The 24,191-nt window shown below is 51.0% G+C and overlaps 1 protein-coding gene across 4 annotated transcripts in view; it reads right to left on the bottom strand.

Annotated features, from left to right (window-relative positions):
• The window catches only part of PBX4 (PBX homeobox 4), a 53,341-nt gene that overhangs the window by 11,282 nt on the left and 17,868 nt on the right, over positions 1-24,191 (bottom strand). For 3 of the 4 annotated variants that reach the window (XM_042929026.1, XM_042929028.1, XM_042929027.1), the window contains exons 2-7: positions 23,002-23,075; positions 5,316-5,563; positions 4,847-5,037; positions 4,443-4,578; positions 1,401-1,542; positions 1,083-1,189 (exon numbers count right to left, since the gene is read on the bottom strand). In XM_042929026.1, coding sequence (XP_042784960.1) covers positions 1,083-1,189; positions 1,401-1,542; positions 4,443-4,578; positions 4,847-5,037; positions 5,316-5,563; positions 23,002-23,075 — 898 coding nt within the window. The remainder of the gene's footprint in view (positions 1-1,082; positions 1,190-1,400; positions 1,543-4,442; positions 4,579-4,846; positions 5,038-5,315; positions 5,564-23,001; positions 23,076-24,191) is intronic. The other variant, XM_042929029.1, reaches the window with a different exon arrangement.

Consider the following 24,191-nt stretch of genomic DNA (forward strand, 5'->3'; position numbering starts at 1 on the left):
CCTTGTCTATCAGCTCCCCGCTGGGGGACACTCACTCCCAATTCACTCTCATACTCACACCCACTATACTTGAGTCACTGAGCCCCAAGGAACGCACAGAGCAAGATGAGGCTCGGCCACCTGGTGGCGCCAGAGCTCCCTGTTCAGCCCAGGTGCTCATTATGGGCTGTGGTGTTGCCATGGTGATGGGATACGCACCACCCAGCATCAGGTCCCGCCAAATGGCTCCAGGGGGCATCCACTCCCTGCACCAACATGGGGCTGGGGATAAATCAGTGGAGGGTCACCTGGCACAGTAGGGTACACTTGTGTGAAGAAAATGGTGGGCAAAGGCCCTGCCCGATGCCACACATCCTCTTTAGGGTGACCCTGCATGTGGGCCAGGCCCTTGTGACAGACAGCGGGATGCAGGGGAGGCACCAGGGGCCATGAGACGGATGGGGCCCCCCAGTCCTGGCTGGTCCAACACACTGCCCAACATCCTGAGAAGGTTCCAGAGGGCACATCTGAGGTGCCCATGATTCCTGGCTCGTTTTCTTTCCAGTCACCAAAACAGATCTTCACTCTGGCCCAGCTGGGCCCTGGGGAGGGGGCAGCTGGGCTATGGCAAGGCCAAGGCACTGACATGGCAAAGGGTCTGAGCCTAGAGAGCCTTCATGTTCCAATGGTCAGGGCCTTGTCTGCCTGTCCCCTCTTACCCCCTTGGGGTACAGATGTCCACTGGGAGGGAGGGCTCCATCCCACCAGCCCCAGCCCTTGCCTCGGGCCCACCACCCAGCAGCTACTGTGAACTACCGAGTTCTGGGACTGGGAGTGAAGCGCACAGGTCTTTACAAAGTGGGCCTCACAGGGCCGTGCCCCTGGGGCAGCTCTGTCCAACTGCAGCCATCAGGACGATGAACCACGTACCCAGTGGGCCCTTACTCATTGCTGGGACCTCTGAGGGAGGCTTGTGGAGGCCGAGACGTGGCTGGCAAGATGACCCACTCCAAGGACCCACCACCCACCTGGGCTCTGCATATCTGTCCCAATACTGAGTTGGAGACCCCAAGGGCATCCTCGAATTGTGCCCTGAAACTCACCTGAGACCGTAAGCTGCCTCCCGCAGGGGCGGGGCGGAGAGAGGCCAGTGTCTGCAGGGTGACAAGTGCATCCCCGGCACTGGTCAGCGGGAAGGGACCAGAGGAACCTGGAAGGGGTGGGAAGTGTTGGGACAGATGTTCCAGCCCCAGAAGTGACAGAGACTCCTCAGGTGGGATCTACCAGCCCCTCAGCCAGGAAGGGGTGGTGGGCACAGCTCCCAGCATCTGGCTCCCCTGGCCTCCTCGCCCCTTCCCCTGCAGCTCAGTGGGCATGGCCATGCATGAAGGACAGTGCCTGGGCTGGGCGGCCTCACTCACCGGAGCTGGGTGTCGATGGGCAGCTAGCCTGGCTCCCCAGGCCCCCGACTGCCATTTTAGTCGTATAAATGGTAGCTTCTTCTTGAAACTTCCCCATGTTCTTTTTATACCGAATTCTTTTGTTGCCAAACCAGTTAGAGACCTGTGGACACACAGAGAAAGAAGTCACTGGGAAAGCTGACCAGTAATGAGATAATGTGAACAGATGGGCACACTCTCTGAGGTGCCCGTGCTCCCACTGTCCAGGAGGAACATCTCTGAGTGGCAACACGGGGCCCTGGGGCCAGGTGAGAGGCCGGGACTGAGAAGCTGGTGCTGACTGAACCGTGGACCCAGGGCAGTGGCCGCAGCGGGTGGGGGCCACCTCGGAGCCGGCCTGCCCTGTGGCAGAGGAAGGCCTGAGAGCCAGGGACGGGAAGTGGCTGGAAGGACACAGGCGCGTCGGACACGTGGAGAGACGAGCACCCACTCCCTGCAGGGGCAGGAACAGACTGAATTCTGGATTCCTCTTTAGGGAAAGTGAGAGTCAGGGAGACACATATCCCCTGGGACCCACTAACCACATCCCTGGGAATTCGGTCTAAGGAAAAAACACACTGGATCCACAACTTATCAAAGGATGACACGGACGGACAGACAGACAGGGCAGTGGGGAGGAGTCGAGCGCTGAGCTCAGTGCCTTTTCACTTGCACCTTGCCCCTGTCCTCAGAGCAGCTGGGGACAGCCGCCGTCACAGCCATCCTACAAGCAGGCAGGCCCGGCGGGTGCAGGAGCTGGCCCAGGGCCAAGCGGGCCGAGCCCAGCGGCCTCCAAACCTGTACCAGGACTGGGCCAGGGCTTCTCCTCCTGGGTCGTTCTCTGCAGCGGGGCTGTCCTGAGCACGGGAGGGCACTGACCAGCATCCTTGGCCTCCATCCAACCCCACCCAAGGATTGTGACAATGGAAACTTCCCCTGGGGGCAGAATCAGTGAGACCCCAGGGCCAGCGCCTTCCACGGAGACATACACAACTAGAAACACTTTAATATCCCACAGTAAGGCCTGGGGCCCTGCCGTGAAATATATGTGGTTTAACCAACAGTCATAAACAGTTGAGTTACGGTGGCAGGGTTTCGATGACCTTTTCTTTTCTAAAAATGTATTCCTTTAATGTCCCCACATTATCTTCTGTGTTAACCATGAAAAGAAAAAGCTCTGTGTGTGCTCCTGTCCCTCAAACAGTGTCTCTTCCCTTCTGCCCCTGGGTGTGAGGGTGGCCAGAGCAGCACTTGCTTCCCACTTACCTACACGGAATGTGCTGGAACGTCTTTGTGGAACGAAGTATGCAGAGGAATGGTAGCAAGCAGTTTTCCATGTGAATTTAACTGGCAGAGCAAACTTCGTGTGTAGGCGAGGCAGGGAGGCTGGCCCTGTCCTGAGCAGATAGGGGTCCCGGTGGCTGGGGAAAGAGCTGGTCCCGGGCCAGGGTCTGCACCCCAACATGGGCACCTCAAGCACGTGTGGGCACAGCACAGGCTCTCGGCTGTCCTCTTGAACAGTGCAGCTGGGAGCCACTGGCCACCCCTACCTTGTCCCTCTGGCCCTGTCGGCCAAGCCAGCTACAGCTGCTGCCCAGGTTCCCCTCAGCACCCCATCTGAGGCTCATCCACGGCCCCTCACCCCCTCCGGCCTCCTCAGCCTGCAGCTGCAGCTGATTCTATCTTGAGAACATCTGCGGCCTCACTTGGGACACTTGCGCTAATGGTGCCCCCCTTACCCTCTCCTCATGAGAACCTCGCGGCTTGCACATCTGCACCCCAAATTCAGAATCCCCCCTCTGCTGACCGTCCGCCACTTCAGGCCGTCCCGGGTCACGGGGGACCCGCCACAGTGAGGAGCGGCTCCCAGCACAGAATTCTGCTGCTCGGTCAGTCGGAGTCACCGGAAGGTGGCCAGGGCTTTTCAAGCTTTTGTTTCCAACGGACCCTCCCCTTAGACGAAGTCTAGACCCGAGACCCATCCGCTTTCCGTAGGCGCCGGGCTCTGAAACGAGTCTGGGTGGCCTCCAGACAACTGCACGAGGTGGCCGCTGCGCTTCGCAAGTGCACCTGACCTCAGCTCTGGCCTTGGTGCCGAGGACGCAGAGCAGTTCCCCAGTGAATGCAGTCAGCTGTGTCAGCAAGGTCCTGCTGCCTGTGTAACCCTGTGGGGCTCCTGCGTGCCCTTGTCATGAAGTCGCAGCTAGACTTGGCCCAAGCCAGGGCAGAGGCTTCTGGCTAAAGGCACAGGTTCTGAAGGCAGCCGGGCTGGGCTGGAAAGTCAGGCCACCCAACTGCCTTTCAAAAGCTGGAGGAGGGGCCGCCTCCGAGCGGAAGGTGATGCGCGATGAGCTAGAATTAGTGCCAGTCACCCTGGGGCCACAGGCCCAGGTGCTGCCCTGCGGTGTGGCCTGCCCCGGCCTCGCACCGTCAGCTGCCTGTACTCACCATTCCACTGTAAACCTCCTGAGATGTTTCTTGGGCTCTTGTCTCAGCGCCACCTCCCTTGCCCCCAATTCCACCGAGAACACTGGCAGTCCAGACTCCCCGGGTCTCCCAAGGTCGTCCAGGTCCCAGCTCTGATCTGTACCACCACTCCCCATGTGGAGCCAGATGTTGTCAGATGTCCTACAACCCTGGCCACACAGTCTGGAATACCGGAGAAACAATCAAGCACCCGTGCATTCAAACCTCTCCCAGTATAGCTGAACGGGTACTTTGGCACGAGAGCTGGTCTAAATTAAGTCCTAATTTTGCTCCAAGCTCTTTTTCTTCGCCTCCGCTTACACCCTCACCTCTCTCACGCAACACAGGACATCCCCGCCATACAAGCATGATATTAGACGCTAAGGACTGCAATTCACAGAGGGCCACCCTCTACACTCCACTGGTCTTGTGTCAGGGACCTCACGCGCCACCTGTGTGCTCCACACAGTTGATGAACTTCCCTGGGTGTCCTCCTCACTGGACGTGACCTTCTCCCCCTTCTATGTTCAGGAAGGCATGGCAGGAGAGGACCGTCACCTGGGAGACTGTGATGCCGCCCTTCCTGGCCAGCCTTTCTTTGGCTTCTTCACTGGGATAAGGGTTGTTCAAATGGGAATAAAAATACTCATTCAGCACTTCCGTGGCCCGCTTGCTGAAATTCCGCCGCTTACGCCTGCAAAGATGGACAGCCTCAGCCAGTGTGTACACACTGGCCTCTAGTGATGTCCCCTCACGCCCATCTGTGATTTTCTAGCGGTTATAACAGCAGCAGTCAACACTTCTGAATTGCCTCCCAAGAGGCTGTGTGAGGGCTATGCCCACAGCCATGGGTGGAGCCCCTGGACAGGCTCGGAGGCCCCCAGAACTTAAACCCAAGCCAGCAGCCGTTTCTTCTTCTTAAGAGCTGACCCTGGGGTTGCGGGCAGTGCTCAGGGCCTGACCTGGCATCAAGGAACCGTGAACGCAGGGTCATCACGGCCTCGCAGGTGCTCTGCTTCAGCTGCATCTGGATGGCACTGAACTTGCCGTGGATGACACTGACCATGCGCTCGATCTCCTTGGGCGAGACGGGCCTCATCCTGCTCTGCTCCCGGAGAAGGTTGGTGACGTGCGTGGTGAACTCGCGGCAGGCCTAGGGTGGGGACGCACATGCCAGCTTGTGACCACCCAGCGGGCTGGCTCGGGGCTCCACGCGGGACCAGCCACCTGCCACCCCCCGAGGCCTCCGCACAGGCTGGCTACTGAGAAGTGAATGCAAAGGGTTTCCAGCAAAATTGGCCACCTTTGCCGTGAGACCAAGTGCGTGTACTCCCCGGTCTGTGCCACAAAAGAAAGGGGGTTAGTGTTCCACGTTTTGCTCTGACAAATGCGCATTCACATGATAGAAACTCTTCCATGCAGAAAGATCACCTGTTCATATTTCTCTAGCTCAGAGTGGTAAATCTGTCGGATCTGGGACAGCTTGGCCCTGTAGTCAGAGTGTTCAAGGCTATTGTCATTTGAACAGCCACCTGGTGTTGCTGTGTTGGCCGCTGCTACCGGGCCTCCTCTTCCCCGCCTCTCCGGCCTGGATACGCCCTCGGCCAGCAGCATGTTATCCAGCCGCATGAGCTGAGCATTGGGGGGACATTCTTCTTGAATGCCATGGATGCTTAACCCTAGATAAGAAAGATGGGACTAAATCAGCGTCTGCCGTCAGAGCGAAAACAACCACAACAGATTATCAGCACTGGGGTCATATCTGAACACTCCATGTCTGAACACAGAACTCCTGAGGGGAAAGGAAGGCTTCCTTTTATCCGGTAACACACACTGAGTCACCCACTTTGATAGTGGCCCAGGTGCCACACAGGAGGGCAGTCCAGGGAGTGCAGACAGGACACAGATCAGTGCAGCCATGTGGGCAGAGCTCAGAGTTCATGGCTGGGTCCACACGAAGGCCTGGACAGGGCAGGTCTGGGGTGGCACATGGCCCTGGAGAAGGCTGAAGCCCTGAACCGTGCCTGCAGAAGGGAGAGGAGGGCACATTTCCAGATACTCACGCCAGGACATGGACGATTCATTCACATGGACACAAATGTGAGTGGGAGCCTAGCGTGGGTGCAGGGCTGTGTTGGTGTGCCTGGGACTGTGTTGTTGTGTGTTGGGAGGGGAACTGCTACTATAAAGTCAGAGAGGAAAAGCTTGATCCAGAGGGTACCGGCAAAGATGAATTAATTCACTTAGAGAATTTTTTTGAGAGAGAGAGAGCACAAGCTGGGGAGAGAGAGACAATCTTAAGCAGACTCCACGCTCAGGGCAGTGCCCAATGCAGGACTCGATCCCATGACCCTGGGATCGTGACCTGAGCCGAAATCAAGAGTTGGGCGCTCAACTGACTGAGCCACCCGGGTGCCCCTCCACTTAGTTTAAGCAGAGAAACAAGACATTTGGCTCTGAAACTTGAAAAAGCTGTTCCAGCTGGGCTGAGAGAGTGGCCTGCTGGAGGGCAGGGCCAGACAGGCAGGGGAGGCAGTGGGGAGAGCTGTCCCCATCCAGGTGGACACAGAGCAGCCGCAGGGCAGCCAGAGGGAGAGTCCCCAGGATCCCTGACCACTGGATGTGGCTGTGAGAGAAAGAGGCCAGGGCCACTCCCAAATCATGTGGGCAGCACAATAGATGGCACCACATTCTCCCAAGCACAGTATGCAGAGTGGCAGGTGGAAAGCCTGACCCAGCCTGGGTCCCTGATCTAGCCAAGCACAGATGTGAAGTCGCTGCTTATTGGGAGTTGGGATTGAGCTGGCCGGTCTGGGTGGGAGACAGGTATTCATGTGTCATCGGCATGTGGGGTGTTCGTATCCACCTGTGCCTGCACCTGTATTTATGAGAGGTAGGCCACGCCCCCTGAGTGCTGGAAAACCAACATAAGGGACAGGAAAAGGAGGAGATGGAAAGAATTACCAGGTAGGTCGAGGAAAAAAGAGAAGTAGTCATGGGGGTGAAATGTGGGCTTAGTCATTAGACCGCTGTTGCTCTCTGCAAAAGCAGCTGTGGGGTATGGCAGGGGAGAACCCAACTAGAAAGCTCCAGGGGACCATGGGAGGCAGGCAGTGAAGGGGGCGGGGAGGGGAGAAGGCTGCTGCAGGGGCTGTAGATCCAGGCTCAGATCCGAGGAGGGTGGGCTTGCAGGACCTGAGTTTTGTTTGTTTCTTTAGTGACAGCACAAGTGTCCGTGGCTACAGAGAAATAGGTGGGTGATCATTGCGGAGGTCAGGTGGGGAGGGGCGTCCTTGAGGGGAGAGAGGCAGGGAATGGGGAAGAAAGCGATGATGTCCATCTAGTTCTGACTTTCCAGAAAAACAAAGTTTAAAGGGTTTTCTTAGTGGGGGGGGGGTGCCTAGGTGGCTCATTTGGTTAAGGGTCCTACTTTGTGGGTTTGAACCCCGCGTCAGGCTCTGCGCTGACAGCTCAGAGCCTGGAGCCTGCTTCAGATTCTGTGTCTCCCTCTCTCTGCCCCTCCCTCTCTCACACTCTTTCTGTCTCAAAAATAAATAAATGTTAAAAAAAAATTAAAGTGTTTTCTTGGGAACTGGCTCTTTTAATACTATCAACTACTGACTTAATCCCTCAAATAAGAAAGAAGTCAAGCCCTGTCATATTTATTTACATATCACTGTCCCTCTCCTGTTCCCTGAATAAAGGATTAACCTTTTCTGCCTAAAATTTACTTGTGAAAACATAAAGAGCTCAGAAGATATCCTTGTAGGAATGTCCCTCATGTGTGGGGACGCTTGCCATCTACTCAGTCCCACTGGGTTGCAGTGGGGGGCTTTCTGAAAGCACGGAGGGGAAAGTGACACCTTCATCGGTTCCCCACTAGAGAAGTGGAGACCCAATTCTCTCATAATCTTACTTGATCTTCAAGAGGCACCAGAGGTGAATTTTAGTTCCTGGGCTCAACCAGGACAGGGCTCACAGGGCTGCACACACCCACCATCTGGTTCTTGCAGAGTTAACCTGCACTGCCTGGTCTTTGTACAGGCCCTGCCCCCCTCCCCGCCTCACCTCTCCTTGCCCAGAGTAGATAATGGAGGCCCTCCTGCTCAGTCCCTTTTCAAATCCTATGGACTCCACCTCCTCAATCAACTCACCATCCATCCCCTCCCTTAATGCCATTCCTGGGCCCTGCTGTGCTGACTCCTCCCTGGCCCTCCATGATCTGCTGAGAAAATCCCTCTCTCTGTCCCATCCATCATGCACACCTGCAAGCTGACCACCTTCAAACACGGTGTTCATCGTGTCAGTCTTTGGTTCGAAGACCTCCACAACTCCCTGGCATCCACAGGTAAAATCTGGAATCTGACACCAGGCACTCATGGACTTGCCTGGAGTCTCTCCAGGCTCACCTTTGTGAACTTTTCCTCTGCTGGGCCCTGCACACCACCCTTTGTCAGCACGACGGACACCACTCTTGTCTCGTGTTTATTTCGCAGCTCCTCCCTGAGTGCCCGTGGCCCAGGTAGGGGATCGGGAGTGGGCCAAGAGGAACACACAAGGCCCGATCCTTCCCCAGGGGACCCCCAGCATGTCCTGGAGTCCATGGTGGAGAGGCTATCTCCACCTCTTCCATTATGACTTCAACTGAATTAGGGAAAAGAGCGGACAGGGTTGGAGCATGAGGTTTAGTGAAGGCGTGTGTGTGCACGCAGAGGTGTGGGCGCACGTGAGGGTAAATGTGTGTGTGTGTGCACACACGTGTATGTGTGACTCTGGGCTGATCCAGGGAGTGTGGCAATCTTTCTCATGTTCTTTTATCTACCCAACAGCAAGCATCTAAGAGCCCATCACAAGCTGGGTACCACACCAGGTGCTGAAGATTTTTAAAAATACACCAAAAACATGGTGCTTGCTGTTCTCAAATGAAAATTATCAAATTACAGAGAATACCCAAGCCTTTTCTCACATCTATCTATAGGTATGTATTTTTAATGTTTGTTTATTTTTTTGAAGGGGGTGGAGGGGCAGAGAGAGAGGGAGACACAGAACATGAAGCAGGTTCCAAGCTCTCAGCTGTCAGCGCAGAGCCCGACACGGGGCTCAAACCCACAAACCGTGAGATCATGACCTGAGCTGAAGTCAGATGCTTAACCGACTGAGCCACCCAGGCGCTTTTCAATGTGCTTTTTCAATGTTAACCAGCATTTCAAAACTCAGCTCCAAAAACGACTGCATCAATACATACCTATAGATGGGGCGCGTAGGTGGCTCAGTTGGTTAAGCATCTGACTTTGGCTCAGGTCATGATCTCACGGTTTGTGGGTTTGAGCCCCGCGTCGGGCTCTGTGCTGACAGCTCAGAGCCTGGAGCCTGCTTTGGATTCTGTGTCTTTCTCTCTCTCTCTCTCTCTCTCTGCCCCTCCCCTGTTCACGCTCTCTCTCTCTCTGTCAAAAATAAATAAACATTGGGGCGCCTGGGTGGCTCAGTTGGTTAAGCAGCCGACTTCAGCTCAGGTCACGATCTCGCGGTCCGTGAGTTCGAGCCCCGCGTCAGGCTCTGGGCTGATGGCTCAGAGCCTGGAGCCTGCTTCGGATTCTGTGTCTCCCTCTCTCTCTGCCCCTCCCCCGTTCATGCTCTGTCTCTCTCTGTCTCAAAAATAAATAAAAACGTTAAAAAATAAATAAATAAATAAATAAACATTAAAAACATTAAAAAAAAAAAAAGAAAAAGGACATATCCTTTGATCTCCAAATTACTATTCTGAGAACGTGTCCTACAGGAACACTGACACCTACAGGTGTATACTCTACCTACACCATTTGTACTTTTGAAAAACTGAAAGCACCTAGATGTCCATGAATAAGGAGACAACATGCCTGTCACACCTCAGGCCTTGTGGTATTAACCATGCATACGCCTTGAGGTGCTGTTTTGGTAAGCAATCACACACTACAAGCTTTATTTCTTTAAGGCCGATAATTTTTGCAAATGAGTAAAAGCAAAACCAAAAAAAAAAAAAAAAAGTTACCCCGCGCTTTGGTCACCACCGCCAATTATAGCTGCGGACATGGCTGTGCAGAGTACATGTGTCTGGCTGTCACTTTACCTGCTTGCAAAGTGCCCTGTGCCCTTCGTCAGCTGCCCCTCCAGTGCAGCTCTGTCTCTCCCTCAGCACCAAGCGTCTGTCCTCCCAGGGCACTGCAACGGGCCTAATTAGGGTCGTTAGTTACTCATTACCGTCAATTACAGCAAGATCATTCCCGTAGCCTGTTCCAGAGCATCTCAGACTACTTCTCAGCTCCCTCAAGGGCCCTCCACTGGTGCCTGGGAGGCCTTGGGGACCAGGAGCTTAGCTCAGGGACACTGTCTGTCAGAGGAACTTAGAAGAGGAGGTAGGACCTAAAATAAGGCCCCTCAACACCTGCCCCCCCACCCCAGCCAATTGCCAGATTTCCCTCTGTTCCCAACTTCCTGAAGGTGATAAAAACCCTAGTGAATCAAACAATGAAAACTGTGAGTATCAACACATTTTGTTTGTTTTTTAAAGAAATAATATGGAACTGCTATGGACTGAACTGTGTTTAAGCCCTAGTTCACATGTTGAAGCCCTAACTCCAGTGTGACTGTATTTGGAGACAAGACCTGTGAGGAGGTAATTAAGATTGAACGAGGTTGGGGGGTGTCTGGGTGGCTCAGTCGGCGAAGCATCCAACTCAAGTCATGGTCTCAGGGTTCGTGAGGCCCGCACTGCAGAGCCTGCTTGGGATTCTATCTCTCTGTCTCTCTGCCTGCGCCCTCTCTCTTTCTCACTCTCACTCTCAAAATAAATAAATAAATAAATAAATAAATAAATAAATAAATAAATAAAGCTTAAAAAAAAAATTGAATGAGGTTGTAAGAGTGTAATGAGGATGCTCTCATCCTAGGCCTGTGGCCTTCTGAGAAGAGGAAGAGAGCCCTCCCATTCCCCCAACCTCAGTCTGAGGAACAGGCAAGAAGGCGGCTGTCTGCAGGCCTGGAAGTGGCCCTCACTAGGAACCAAGTCAGCTGGCACCTTGACCTTGGACTTCCAGACTCCAGAATTGTGAGAAAATAAATGCCTGTTGTTTAAGCCACCCCAAGCAGACTAAGACAGGAACGTGATCCCAAGTTGTTTTTATTTTTCTCTCCTTAATGGAACAAACATATGGCTGCTGGGGGAGACGGAAGGCTCAGAGGGGAAGCCTCCTTCACCCTGACGCCCCCATACTGCTTGCCCAGCCCTTCGCCCATTCAGGAGTGCTCTGGCTTGGCAGCAAAACTGTGTTGCAGCTTCCTCCCGGGCCAGGGTGGGAGTCTGGGCAGAGCCGTCTCCGGGACCCATACCCCTGTGGGAGGCAGTCTAACCCATGAGCTGAGCCCCAGAGGCCGCCGATGCCCCTAACTGGCCTGACCGCATGGCTGTGACTGTGTCACCCTGTAAACGTATAAATGAATAAATGGCCACAGCTCTCCCTGAGCACCCGATGGGATGGGGTGACACAGGACAGGCCTGACCTGGAGCCTGCCAGGATGCGGGCCTCCTCCCTGCTGCCCTCAATGGGAAGGGCCCTAGACCCTCAGAAGTCTGCCCCCCACTCCCACACAGTGGGGTCTCCACCGCCCGCCGGCTGGCCGGCTGAAGCCGACAATGTGCAACTGAAAGATGCACGAAAGCCAAGAGAGAGGCGGCAACTGAACGGCTTTCTGAGGAGCCTTTTGATGAAAGAAAGCCCAAGCCTGGTGTTGGGATGTCAGGGTTACGGTCTTGAGCCCCAGAATCTTGAGAACACACCCACACACTGAAGGAAGGCGAGCGGCGAGAGCAAGAGGTGGCCTGACTCTTCTTAGAGAACCCGAGCCCCCCACACCCTTCCGAATCCGGCCCTGAGAAGCTCCTGACCTTCTCCGTTGCTGCTTGCTCCCCTCACCCACTCAGCTCCAGCCTGGCCAGGAACACCAAGCTCTGCCTGCCCTCTCAGACCCCTTCCCAGCAAGGAAGGGAAGGTGTGCCATCAGGCAGGTAGAGGCCCACCCGGTCGAGGTGTAGAGGCCACAGCCCTGAAGCTGTACGTCTGCCTCTATTATGGTTGTGTGAAACTACCCAGCTCACTAAAGGCCATCACTGTCCTGTCTGCTCCTTGGAACATGCCTGGCTTCACAGAATCACGTTCCAGAAATAGGAACTTGTGCGAAGAAATCTCTCCCCCCAGGCTACCAGGCCATTTTATGGCTACCAGGCTCTCCAGGAAGACAGACCCCCTTTCCTTCAACAAACTGCTTCGGAGAAGAGACCCAGGAGAAGCCACACTCACTGTATGGAGACCTCAAGACAGGAGCTCATAAGGAAGTCACGACCCAGCCTCATTCATGTACAGACAGCCAGATGTCTGACTAAATGACCAGCAACCTGAAGCCAGCAGCATCCATGTCCATGTACATGCATAAATATACGAATCAGAGCCAAGAAGCTTTACCTCTGCATCCGGGTGCTTTCAAACTGTGTCCGCGTAAATAATCAGTGTAAATGAAAATCTACCAATGTAAATCATCACAGCAACCTAAAGGAGGAAAATAACTCAAAAGATACAAAAAGAAAAAAAAATCAACTTAAACAATACTTACTAATGATAAAAACCCTTGGCAAACTGGGGTGGCCTCGTTTTGGCTCAGCTGGCGGAGCATGTGACTCTTGATCTCACCCCACATTGGGTGGAGAGATTGCTTAAAAATAAACCCTTTATTATTATTATTCTTTCTTTTTTTTTTTTGAGCAAGAGAGAGAGAGAGTGGGGTAGAGGAGCAGAAGAAGAGAGAGAGAGAGACAGAGAAAGAGAAAGAGAGAGAGAGGGAGAGGGAGAGGGAGAGAGGGAGAGAGAACCCCAAGCAGGCTCCATGCCCAGTGCAGAGCCCGACGTGGGGCTCGATCCCATGACCCTGGGATCATGACCTGAGCTGAAATCAAGAGTCAGACATTCAACCAATTGAGTCACCCAGGCACCCCCAAAATAAAATCTTTAAAAAAAGCAACCTTAGCAAACCATGAATAGAAAGAACCCTCCTTAAGCTGCTAACAAACATCCTGTCAGACCACAAAGCACACTTGGACTTACTGGGGACCCCTTAAAAGCACTCCTTCAAGTCAGACACGGGCAAGGAGGCCTCTCCTCGGCTCTGTCCTCAGGTGCCGGTGGAGAGGATGAGACCAGGAGTCTGGGAGGGACAGATAGGCAAGGTAAGGATGGGAGATGTGACCAATTCAAAGGCTGAAGGATGTCCCTGTGTCCCTGCCGTGGCCCAGGGACTCACCACCAATGTCCTTGTCATCCTCCATCCCACCCCAAACCAAACTCCAGGTTGGTTCTTCATTGAACAATGGCATTCTGACCATCTGGCACAGTTTGCCCCTCACACTACTCTACCAAGGGCCCTTTTATATTCTTATTTCCTGGGGATAATGGCCCTGAGTTCTTCACTCTAAGTGAGGACACTTTCAAACACAGCCTGTTGGTGTTGAGACCTGCCTGCATTTACTTGTCAGGAAATGTATCCTAGGGCAGCTCATTTAAGCAGCACTCGAGATAAATCCTTGTTGTAAGTCCCTGAACTTTCTCAGTCTTATAGGACCTTATGGAGAATATCCCTTTAACAAACACTCATCTGAAATCATGACTGCCACGCACACCAGATAGTTACCAAATTGAGGAAGTACGTTATGCAAATTCCCACCGTTTCTAATGAATCTTTAATTAACATACATCACAACCAGGGCACCTGGGTGGCTCAGTCGGTTGGGCATCTGACTTTGGCTCTGGTCATGATCTCACGGTCCGTGAGTTCGAGCCCCGGTACTGACAGCTCAGAGCCTGGAGCCTGCTTCGCGTTCTGTGTCTCCCCCTCTCTCTGCCCCTCCCCTGCTCATGCTCTGTCTCTCTCTGTCTCAAAAATAAATAAACGTTAAAAAAATTTTTTTAAATACATTGCAACCTAAGTGCTTAAACCTCAACCAAATATGCAAATTAATTTTCATTTCACTATATTTATGCATTTATTAAAACTCTGCAGTTCTGTAATAAACTGCTATATGAAGTAAAAATGATATGCAGCTTATTTAGGTTTGTCTTCGTTGCATGTGGCAACAGGCAAAAGGAAAAGACAGCAAAATGCTGTAATATACAACGCGGCCAGGTAAAAGGTGTAGAAAATTGGTCCATGCTCTCCTATAATGACAAGGCTTTGAGAACATTTAACAGCCAACAGCTAAAAAAACACTTACTGATGATTTCTGTCTATATTAAACAATTTCATCTTTTTATCATTTTATTATTTTTTTAAGTTTTGAGAAAGAGCGAGAAAGAGAGAAGGAACATGAGAGGGGGAGGGGCAGAGAGAGAGGGAGAAAAAGAATCCCAAGCCATCTCAGTACTGTGAGCACAGAACCCTATGCGAGGCTCGATGTCACAAACTATGAGATCATGACCTGAGCCAAAATCAAGAGTCGGACACTTAATGGACTGAGCCACCCAGGTGCCCCTATTATTTTATTCTAAGGAGAGAGAGCGTGCGAGTGGGGGGGGGGGAGGGGTAGAGGGAGAGAGAGAGAATGAGAATCTTAGGCAGGGTCCACGCTCAGCACAGAGCCTGACATGGGGCCTGATCCCACAACCCTGGGATCATGATCTGAGCCAAAATCAAGAGTCGGATGCTCAACCGACTGAGCTACCAAGGCACCCCAGTGATCTCATTTCCCATCCAAAGAAATGCTCCAACCCTAACTGAACAATGTGAGCCATTGGGAAAGGCCTAGAAAATTCCAAAGCTGGGCTACCGTCACCCAAGCTGTGACCTTTATTTTGCCGTGTCCTGTATAGGGAGGTGACCAGCCCACACATCAACCAAGTCCTATCCAATTTTCCAGACTGGAATCAGGTTTTCAGACCAGCCAATGCCCTAATTACCCTAAAGGGAATTATCCCAGGAACTGATGTTAAGCAAGTTCTAAGTATTTATAAAGGAGTATTTTCTGTCAAAAAAGATTGGTCATTCTCATGCCATCACCATGTTTACTGATAGCTACTCTGAGCCAAGACCCTGACAGGACTGGGCTGCACTGTGGGCACGCCTGTGCTTTTAGGGGCTGGCGTTCCAAGTCGGGAACAGGAAACAAACCAGAAACAAAACCACAAGATCATTTTAGTCAATGGCCACTCCCTAAGAAAACACCTGAACAGGGTAAAAGATTCTGTAGGTAAGTGCTGTTTCACAAGAATCTGTGTCTTTACATAAGGTTTTAAAGCTCCTGGCTCATTCTTTATTGTAGGTGCACCAGCAATCAAAACGCTTTAGTTCCTGAGCCGGTTGTTTGTTTTTTAAGATTTTTATTATTTTTAAATAATTTCCACACCCACTGTGGGGCTCAAACCTACAACCCCGAGATCAAGAGTTACATATTCCATTGACTGAGCCAAACAGGTGCCCCAAGCTGTTTTTATAACAGCTTTACAGAGATGGAATTCATGTGACATACGATCCACCCATAAAAAAAATTTTTTTTTTAGTATTTATTTATTTTGAGAGAGAGAGAGAGAGAGAGCGCATGAGCAAGGGAGGGGCAGAGAGGGGAGGGAGACACAGAATCCTAAGCAGGCTCCAGGCGCTACACTGTCAGCACAGAGCCCAGTGCGGGACCTGTGAGATCATGACCTGAGCCGAAGTCGGATGCTTAACCAACTGCACCCACCCAATTAAAGTGAGCAATTTGGGGCGCCTGGGTGGCTCAGTCGGTTAAGCATCTGACTCTTGGTTTCAGCTCAGGTCACGATCTCACGGTTCGTGAGTTCGAGCCCCGCATTTGCGTTGACAGTGCAGATCCTGCTTGGGATTCTTTATCTCCTTTCTCTCAGCCCCTCCCCTGATCGCTCTCTCTCTCTCTGTCTCTGTCTCTCAAAATAAATAAATAAACTTTAACAAAAATAAATAAATAAAGTGAACAAGTCTGGGACGCCCGGGCGGCTCCGTCAGTTAAGCATCTGACTCTTGATCTCAGTTCAGGTCTTGATCTCAGAGTTGTGAGTTCAAGCCCCGCATTGGATTCTCCACTGGGCATAAAGCCTACTTAAAAAAATAAAATAAGTGAATAATTTAGTGCTCTTCAGTACATTCATAAGGTTGTGTAGCCATCACCACTACCTAACATCTTCATCACTTCAAAAAGAAACTCTGCCCTCATTAGCAGTCATTCCCTGCTCCCCTGCCCCTGAGCTCCTGGCAGCTGCTAATCTCTTCCTGCCTATTCTGGATATTTCATATAAATGGAATCATACAATATATGGTCTTTGTGTCTGGCTTCTCTCACTGAGCGTAAAGTTTCCAAGGCTCGTCCACATTGTCATCATGGACACTGTTTTTTTTTTTTTTTTTTCATAACCCTTGATGTGTATATTTATATATTTGTATATACTAGTCACCTATCTGTCCAATAGAACTTTCCACTATTTTAGACTTATGCTGTCTAATGAGAGCCACCAGCCACATGTGGCTACTGAGCACTTGAAATGTGGCCAGTATGGCTGAGGAATGCCTTCTTTAATTATATTTAATTTGAATTAATTCAAACGTATATAGCTCCCTGCTGTAAGAGGCTGGTGCATGGGAAGGACCACAGCTCCGGTCTATATAGCAGCACCCGAGAGACAGGCTGATTAGAATCAGAGGCCAGGGGCGCCTGGCTGGCTCAGTTGGTAGAACATGCAGTTGTGAGTTTAAGCCCCATGTTGGGCATAGAGCTTACTTTAAAAAAAATATCAGAGGTGGGGCGCCTGGGTGGCTCAGTGGGTTAAGCATCTGACTCTTGGTTTCGGCTCAGGTCTTGATCTCACGGTTCATGAGTTCGAGCCCCACATCCAGCTCTGTGCTGACCGTGCAGAGCCTGCTTGGGATTCTCTCTCTCCCTCTCCCTCTGCCCTTCCCCTGCTTGCGCTATCTCTGTCTCTCAAAATAAATAAATAAGCTTTAAAAATTCAAAAAAGAAATCAGAGGCTTGATTCACAAGTCACCCTGAAACTGGGGGACCAGAAAAGGACACTCCAAGTAACTCCCCAGCTCTAGGAGATCCACTCTTAGCACAGCTGTAAGGAAACGTACATGAGACTCAGCCTCGGGTACAGCCAATCAGAAAAGGGATTGGAGTTCCAGATGAAGTCACACTAGAGCGTAATGGATAATGGCCTAAAGAATAATTATTGTTGGGATAAACCCAACCATAAGGCTGGACCTATAGATCATGAATTTGCACAATTGCAACAGACCTGACTAGGTGATGAGGAAGGGGAACAAAGGTAAAAAAAACCTCCTGGGTTGGGGGCGCCTGGGCGGCTCAGTCGGTTGAGTATCCAACTTCGGCTCAGGTCATGATCTCACGGTTTGCGAGTTCATTTGTGAGTTCGAGCCCTGCATTGGGCTTGCTGCCGTTAACGCAGAGCCTGCTTTGGATCCTCTGTCCCCATCTCTCTGCCCCTGCCCCGCTTGCTCTCTCTCAAAAATAAATAAACATTAAAAAAAACAAAACAATAAACAAAATAAAACCTGCGGGTTACTTGAGCCTGACAGCTCCTAGCCAGGCCAATGAACAGTGGTCAGGAAATAACAGCGAGTTCCCTTATGTTATGTGTTATTTCCATTTACTGCTCTGAAAGGCAGCTGTGTGTGCTCTTGCAACACAGAGAGGGTTCCTTGGCCCAAAGCAAGTCTGGCCGAGCCGGGTCTCTGGGACTTCTCATTCCTCAGCAGACAGTAAGAACTGACCAAGGTATAGACGTGCGCTTGAGACCAGCACGGGGGACAGTGACAGCACTGAGAAGATAAAACAGGCCCCTCTGAGTGAACCACCCAGCATTCCAGGTGGCTTTTCAGGGCACTTCCTGTGCACACGGGGTCTAAGTTGCCCGCTCCTCCGCCATCCAAGATCCAAATGCTTTTATAGAAGTTGGCACTCGAGTTCACTTGGAGGCAAAGCCTGACCCAACCAGGGTGTAAGAATGTTCTTGTCTGGTGCTAAATGTCACCTTTGGAATGCAGGCTCTGCCCCAGAAGTCATCAACACAACGGTGCCTAAAATCCAAACAACTCTGAATTCTGTAAAGCATCTAGCCCCAAGGGTTTCAGGAAAGGGACTGGGCTAGTATTTGGTCCTCTTGGCTAAATTCAAAATTCTCTAAATACAGTTTATTAGGACAGCTCCTCTCGACACCAAGAACAACGGCTGTCTCAAGGGAAGGATTCGGGAAGGAGGGCACACTCCTAGGGTGCTGCTGGTGTTCAGAGGCCTCTGCAGGGAGGGACACCCAGACACCCCTGACCTGGAAGATGTGCCAGCGTCCCTCCCACAGGCCAGAGGAGACAGTGGGAGGCAGTGAGGAAGTGAGGCAGTGCTTCCAGGAATGTCTGCCAACACAGGGTTTACACAGAGGATGGCTTTCTCTTCAGGATGATACGAAGTCAGGCCCCAGGCACTCAATCTTCCCGAACCTCATAAAATGAACAGGATGAAAAGGATTTCAATTCATAGGTATCAGTCACCAGGAACAGTTCTCCATTCAACAAAAACCTAAGGACAGTCCTAGAACGCAGCACATCCTAGGCCCTGCGCTCACTGGAGGAGACAGATGGCAAAGCCCCAGAGCCATCATGGACGCAGTGAGAGCAGCGATGCACAGACGGCACTTAGAACTGGTGGGTGCAGGCTGTGAGGCACAGGACGGGTTCCCTTTCTGAGCCAGGACAGGGTGTGGAAGGGTGGCACACAGCCCGGCTGTGGGTTACTGGGGTGCGACCTGTTCTCTCCAGAGGTTCACTCTGATCATCCATAAAACAAGAGGAGAGTCAGCGTCTGCCCTGAGCTGCTAGAAGGTTCAGGAGATAATGCCAGGAAGCTCAGAGCTGACTGACTGCAACCCATATTCCATCGATGCCTACTGGGCTTTAAACGCTCTGCACAAGTGGCGCCTGGGTGGCTCAGTCAGTCAAGCGTCTGAGTTCCGCTCAGGTCATGATCTCACAGGTCGTGAGTTCGAGCCCCGCGTCAGGCTCTGTGCTGGCAGCTCAGGGCCTGGAGCCTGCTTCAGATTCTGTGTCTCCCTCTCTCTCTGACCCTCTCCTGCTCATGCTCTTTCTCCCTCTCTCTCAAGAATAAATAAACATTAAAAATATATTAATAAAAAATAAGTAAATAAACAAATGCTCTGCACAGTTTTTGTCTTTACCCTAAAGGCCTCTTGCAGACTTCAGCCAGAGGGGAATGTGAGGAATGTGGGTTAAGCCAAGAAACAGTCATGCTCTGTCCCTGCAGGAGGAGTCCCAGAAGGCCTGGCTCTCAGGATCACCAATAACGTGGTGACCCACTGGTGCCAGTGTGCGGCATCAGGACACTGAACAGTTTTCTTTGGGCTAATACTGGGTCGTTCCTGTCACAAGGTTGGGAGAAGCTGAAGCAGAACTGAGATCTTGTTTACTTTCCTGCCACTCACATGTTGGACGCACAGTGATCCCATGGCTGCACTTCCTAATCATGAGAAGAGAGATTTGGCCACACTGAACTTGACAATTCAGCCAGACCATGTGGAGCCCGGCTCGTGGCAACTGCAGATAGCTTGCACTTTCCCAGGTTGAGCAGGGCTGCCCCATTCACGTGCAACCATGTCCCAAAATGCATGACGCACCCCAATGTTTGAGCCAGTTGGTGGAAAGGAAGCCTGGTTTTCTGAAGAATGCCCAGATCTGATGTGTGTGGCTTACGCTCTGAGCCCCATGGCCTCCTTGGGACTCAGCCTAGGGTAAAGTCGAAAGCCCCAAGCATGACCTCTGCAGACTGGAAGGATGGGACAGGTGATAGCATGGTTTAAAACGGACACCTCAGCTTGTCCTGGTGGCAGTAGGTATCAGTCCTGTCTTTTTCTCCTGGAACTGCAGAGTTGGAAGGTGACGGACAGCTGCCCTCATGTCCACACATACAGAATCAGACGGAGCAAAAAAGATGTGCCCAGACTGCACACCTCCCAAGAACTGGTTTCCTGTTCAGTTCCAGCACCCCACAGAGAGAATAAACATCATCAAGAACTAAAGCTTGCTGACATCATGGTTGATGGAGTTACTTTTAAAAATTGTTTTTATGGTGGGGACTGAGGGGTGTAAAGGGGTCCATGTTTGGGAGGAGGACTGGGTATACATGGGGGGCAAGGAACAACTGATTGAATATGCAAAAGTACTGGGGCGCCTGGGTGGCTCGGTCGGTTAAGTCTCCGACTTCGGCTCAGGTCATGGTCTCACAGTTCATGACTTTAAGCCCCACACTGGGCTTGCTGCTGTCAGCGCAGAGCCTGCTTGGGATCCTCTGTCCCCCCCTCTCTCCCCCTCCCCCACTTGTGCTGTCTCAAAAATAAAACCTAAAAAACAATAAGTAAAAGTACTGAGGATACCGGGAGCAGAAATCTAATTGTGAGGAAACATCAGATCAACCCAAATGGAGGGGTCTGCCTGTGATCTTCCAGATGGTCAAGGTCATGAAAGCCAAGGAAAAACAGGCTTGTTCCAAATGGAAAAAGACCAAAGTGACATGATATGTAACATGAGATCCTGGCCTGCATCCTTTTCTATAAAGGACACTATTGGGACAACTGAAAAGCTTAAATAAGGTCTGAGGATTCTATGCTAGTGGCGTTATCAATGTCATTCCCTGACTCTAAGGGATGTCCTGGGGGGAAACAGGAGGATGTCTTATTCATTGGAAACACACTCAGGTAAGTGTGCAGGGGTCACAGGGCATCATGGCAGCCACTTATTCCGCAACAGTGCAGGAAGAAAATACATTTGCACTGTTCTGGGAACATTTCTGTAAATCTGTGATTATTTCAAAATAAAAGGTTAAACACACACAAGCAACCTATGAGAACAAATGGAGGCCACTCAAAGTACAAGGGCCTTGTAAGCCAAGCAGAATAATAGCTTCTGGGTTACAAAGTGCACTCAAAGGTAAAGGAATCAGGGATGAAACATAGCACAGGCTGGCTTTTATGAAAAAGGAAAGTGGTGGTAAAGATAACAGAGAAACCGTTGACTATTACCTGGGTTGGTAGCAATACCATGAAGATCCAGCATGAAATATTTCTTTGTTTTGTTTTGTTTAATTAAAAAAATTGTAATGTCCATTTATTTTTGAAGGAGAGACAGACAGAGTATGGGCCCGTAAGGGGCAGAGAGAGAGGGAAACACAGAACCCGAAGCAGGCTCCAGGCTCCGAGCTGTCAGCACAGAGCCTGACGCAGGGCTCAAACCCACGAACTGTGAGATCATGAAGGAAGTCAGACGCTTAACCGACTGAGCCACCCAGGCATCCCTATTCAAATTTTTTTTTTTTAACGTTTATTCATTTTTGAGAGACAGAGAGATAGAGCACAGTAGGGTGGGTCAGAGAGAGAGGGACACACAGAATCTGAAGCAAGGTCCAGGCTCTGAGCTGTCAGCACAAAGCCTGTTGCGAGGCTCGAACTCACGAACCGCGAGATCATGACCTGAGCTGAAGTTGGACGCTTAACCAACTAAGCTACCCAGGTGCCCCTAATTTTTTTTAATGTTTAATTATATTAGAGAGAGAGAGAGAGACAGAGACAGAGCGTGAGCAGGGGAGGGGCAGAGAGAGAGGGAGACACAGAATCCGAGGCAGGTTCCAGGCTCTGAGCTGTCAGCACAGAGCCTGACGCAGGGCTTGAACTCATGAACCGTGAGATCATGACCCGAGCTGAAGTCGGATGCCTAACCAATTGAACCACCCAGGTGCCCCATGAAGTATTTCTTTGAACTAATAGGGTTCCCCACCAATGTCAGTCCCACCAAATGACTGAGCAGTTCTCAACCAGAGTGTGAAGGTTGTAGATGATGAAGACTGAGGACCCATCACAGATCAAAGGAGACTAAGGAGACAGGATGACTAAATGCAACGTGGGAGGGTGGACCAGAGAAAAGGCATCAGGGCAAAGGCTGGGGAAATCCGAATACAGTCTGTTGGTCAGTGCAAGAACACTGTACCAAGGTTAATGTCCTGGTTTTGATCACTGTGCTACGGTCCTCAGGGTGTTGACGTTAGAGGAGGCTGGGAGAAGGGTATAGGAGAACTCTCTTGCCATTTTTCAACTTTTCCGCAAATCTAAAATTAATTCAAAATAAAATGTTTCTTTTTTTTTTAACAAAAGGATTGGCAGTGGCAGAAGACTTCCGTGGGGATTACTTTGAATACTTAAAACAACTAAAATCAGGGGCGCCTGGCTGGCTCAGGCAGTTGGGCAGCTGGCTTCAGCTCAGGTCACGATCTCACAGTCTGTGAGTTCGAGCCCCACGTCGGGCTCTGTGCTGACAGCTCAGAGCCTGGAGCCTGCTCCAACTCTGTGTCTCCCTCTCTCTCTGTCCCTCCCCTGCTTGCTCTCTGTCTCTGTCTCTCTCTCAAAAAATAATAAACATTAAAAAACAAAAACAAATAATCTCATTAGTATTCTACTTTTCTAAATCTATCATCTTTTCTTTAAAAAACTTTTTTTTTATTTTGAGAGCGTGAGTAGGGGAAGGGCAGATACAACGGGAGACGGAGGATCCCAAGCAGGCTCTGCACTGTCAGCACAGAGCCCGACCAAGGGCTCAAACCCACAAACCGTGAGATCGTGGCCTGAGCTGAGATCAAGAGTTGGGTGTTTAACAGACTGAGCCACCCAGGTGCCCCTCACCTTTTCCTTTTCCAAAACAATGGAATGCCACAGTGCCTCTTAGGTCTTCCTTAAGAACAATGCAGCTGCTCGTTACTCATTGGCAACAGTATTTCTCCAGTTACAAACTGCAAAATTAATCCATGCGATACACGGATACATCAGAAAGCAGGGCACTGATGAGACAGAAAGGACGCATCTGGACCGTCTACTGCCAGAGAAAGACGTGACAGGCAAGACGGCCCACGACATGCATCAGGCCGCGTCAGGACCAGATCAGAGGGTGAATGATTGTCATGGTCCCGTATCCACAAAAAAAAAAAAAAAAAAAAAAAGTCCTCTCAATGGCCTACCTGTCTTTTCCTTGATCTCACAGAGCACACTGAAGAGAGCAGGCTTCATCCGATGGCAATTCAGAGCATGCTTTCTGAAAGAGAAACAACAGAAGAGAGTGTGAGAGACAGAAGAGTCATCCTGTTCAGGAAAGTAAAGATCTTTCATATTGACCCTACCGGTTCTGTTGAAAATTGCTCTTACGAAGTGACAGTACAAAAGCATTTCCTATGACTTCCATTTTGTAAAATTCCAATGGAGCAATACACAAATATTCAAAACATTTCCTTATTTTTGAGAGAGAGAGCACAAGTGAGGAAGGGACAGAGACAGAGGGGACAGAGGACCCGAAGCAGGCTCTGTGCTGGCAGCAGTGAGCCTGACGTGGGGCTTGAACTCAAACTCAAGATTGTGACCTGAGCCGAAGTCGGACACTCAACCGCCTGAGCCACTCAGGTGCCCCTCCGTGAAAAATTTTAAACAATGCAAATTTAAATAATGCAAATAACTTGTCAAGGACTACGAACTTTTGGGGCACGTGGGTGGCTCGGTAGGTTAAGCATCCGACTCTTGATTTCGGCTCAGGTCATGATCTCACTGTTATGGGATCGGGCCCCATGTCAGGCTCAGTGTGGTGCACAGAGCCTGCTTGGGATTCTCTGTCTCTCCCTATCTCTCTGCCCCTCTCCCCTGCTGTGCTCTCTCTCAAAATAAACATAAAAAAAAAAAACAAAAACAAAAAAAAACAACCCTATGAACTTTCAAAATCCAGTGATTTCAAAGCTGTGTTCACACTATTGCCCTGTCATGGCACTTTGATGCATAAGCAGAAATGCCAGCCATCCTACCCCAGTGTCCTGAGATGTTAACTTAGTAGGTGTTTACTGAGCAGCCTCTATGTGCCATACACCATTCCAGTGTCACAGACACAGACAGATGAGGTTCCTACCCACGTGGCAGTTAAGAGGGAGGGAGGGAGAGACACCAAACGCACACACAAACGAGATAACCACGAGCCACGGCGGGTGCATTGTGGCAACAAACTAGAGTGATGGGTAGAAGGCTTACTGGAGTTTGAATGTCTCTGATGTGACCTCAATGCTGAGATCAGAATGACAAGAAGTCAGGCAGGAAACGAGAGGCTGAAGAGAGTAATAATTTAGATTGAGGAACCAGCCAGTGCAAAGGCTGAGTGAGAACCCGCTTGGCT

The sequence above is a fragment of the Panthera leo genome, chromosome A2 (genome assembly GCF_018350215.1).
Source record: "Panthera leo isolate Ple1 chromosome A2, P.leo_Ple1_pat1.1, whole genome shotgun sequence".
Taxonomy (NCBI): Eukaryota; Metazoa; Chordata; class Mammalia; order Carnivora; family Felidae; genus Panthera; species Panthera leo.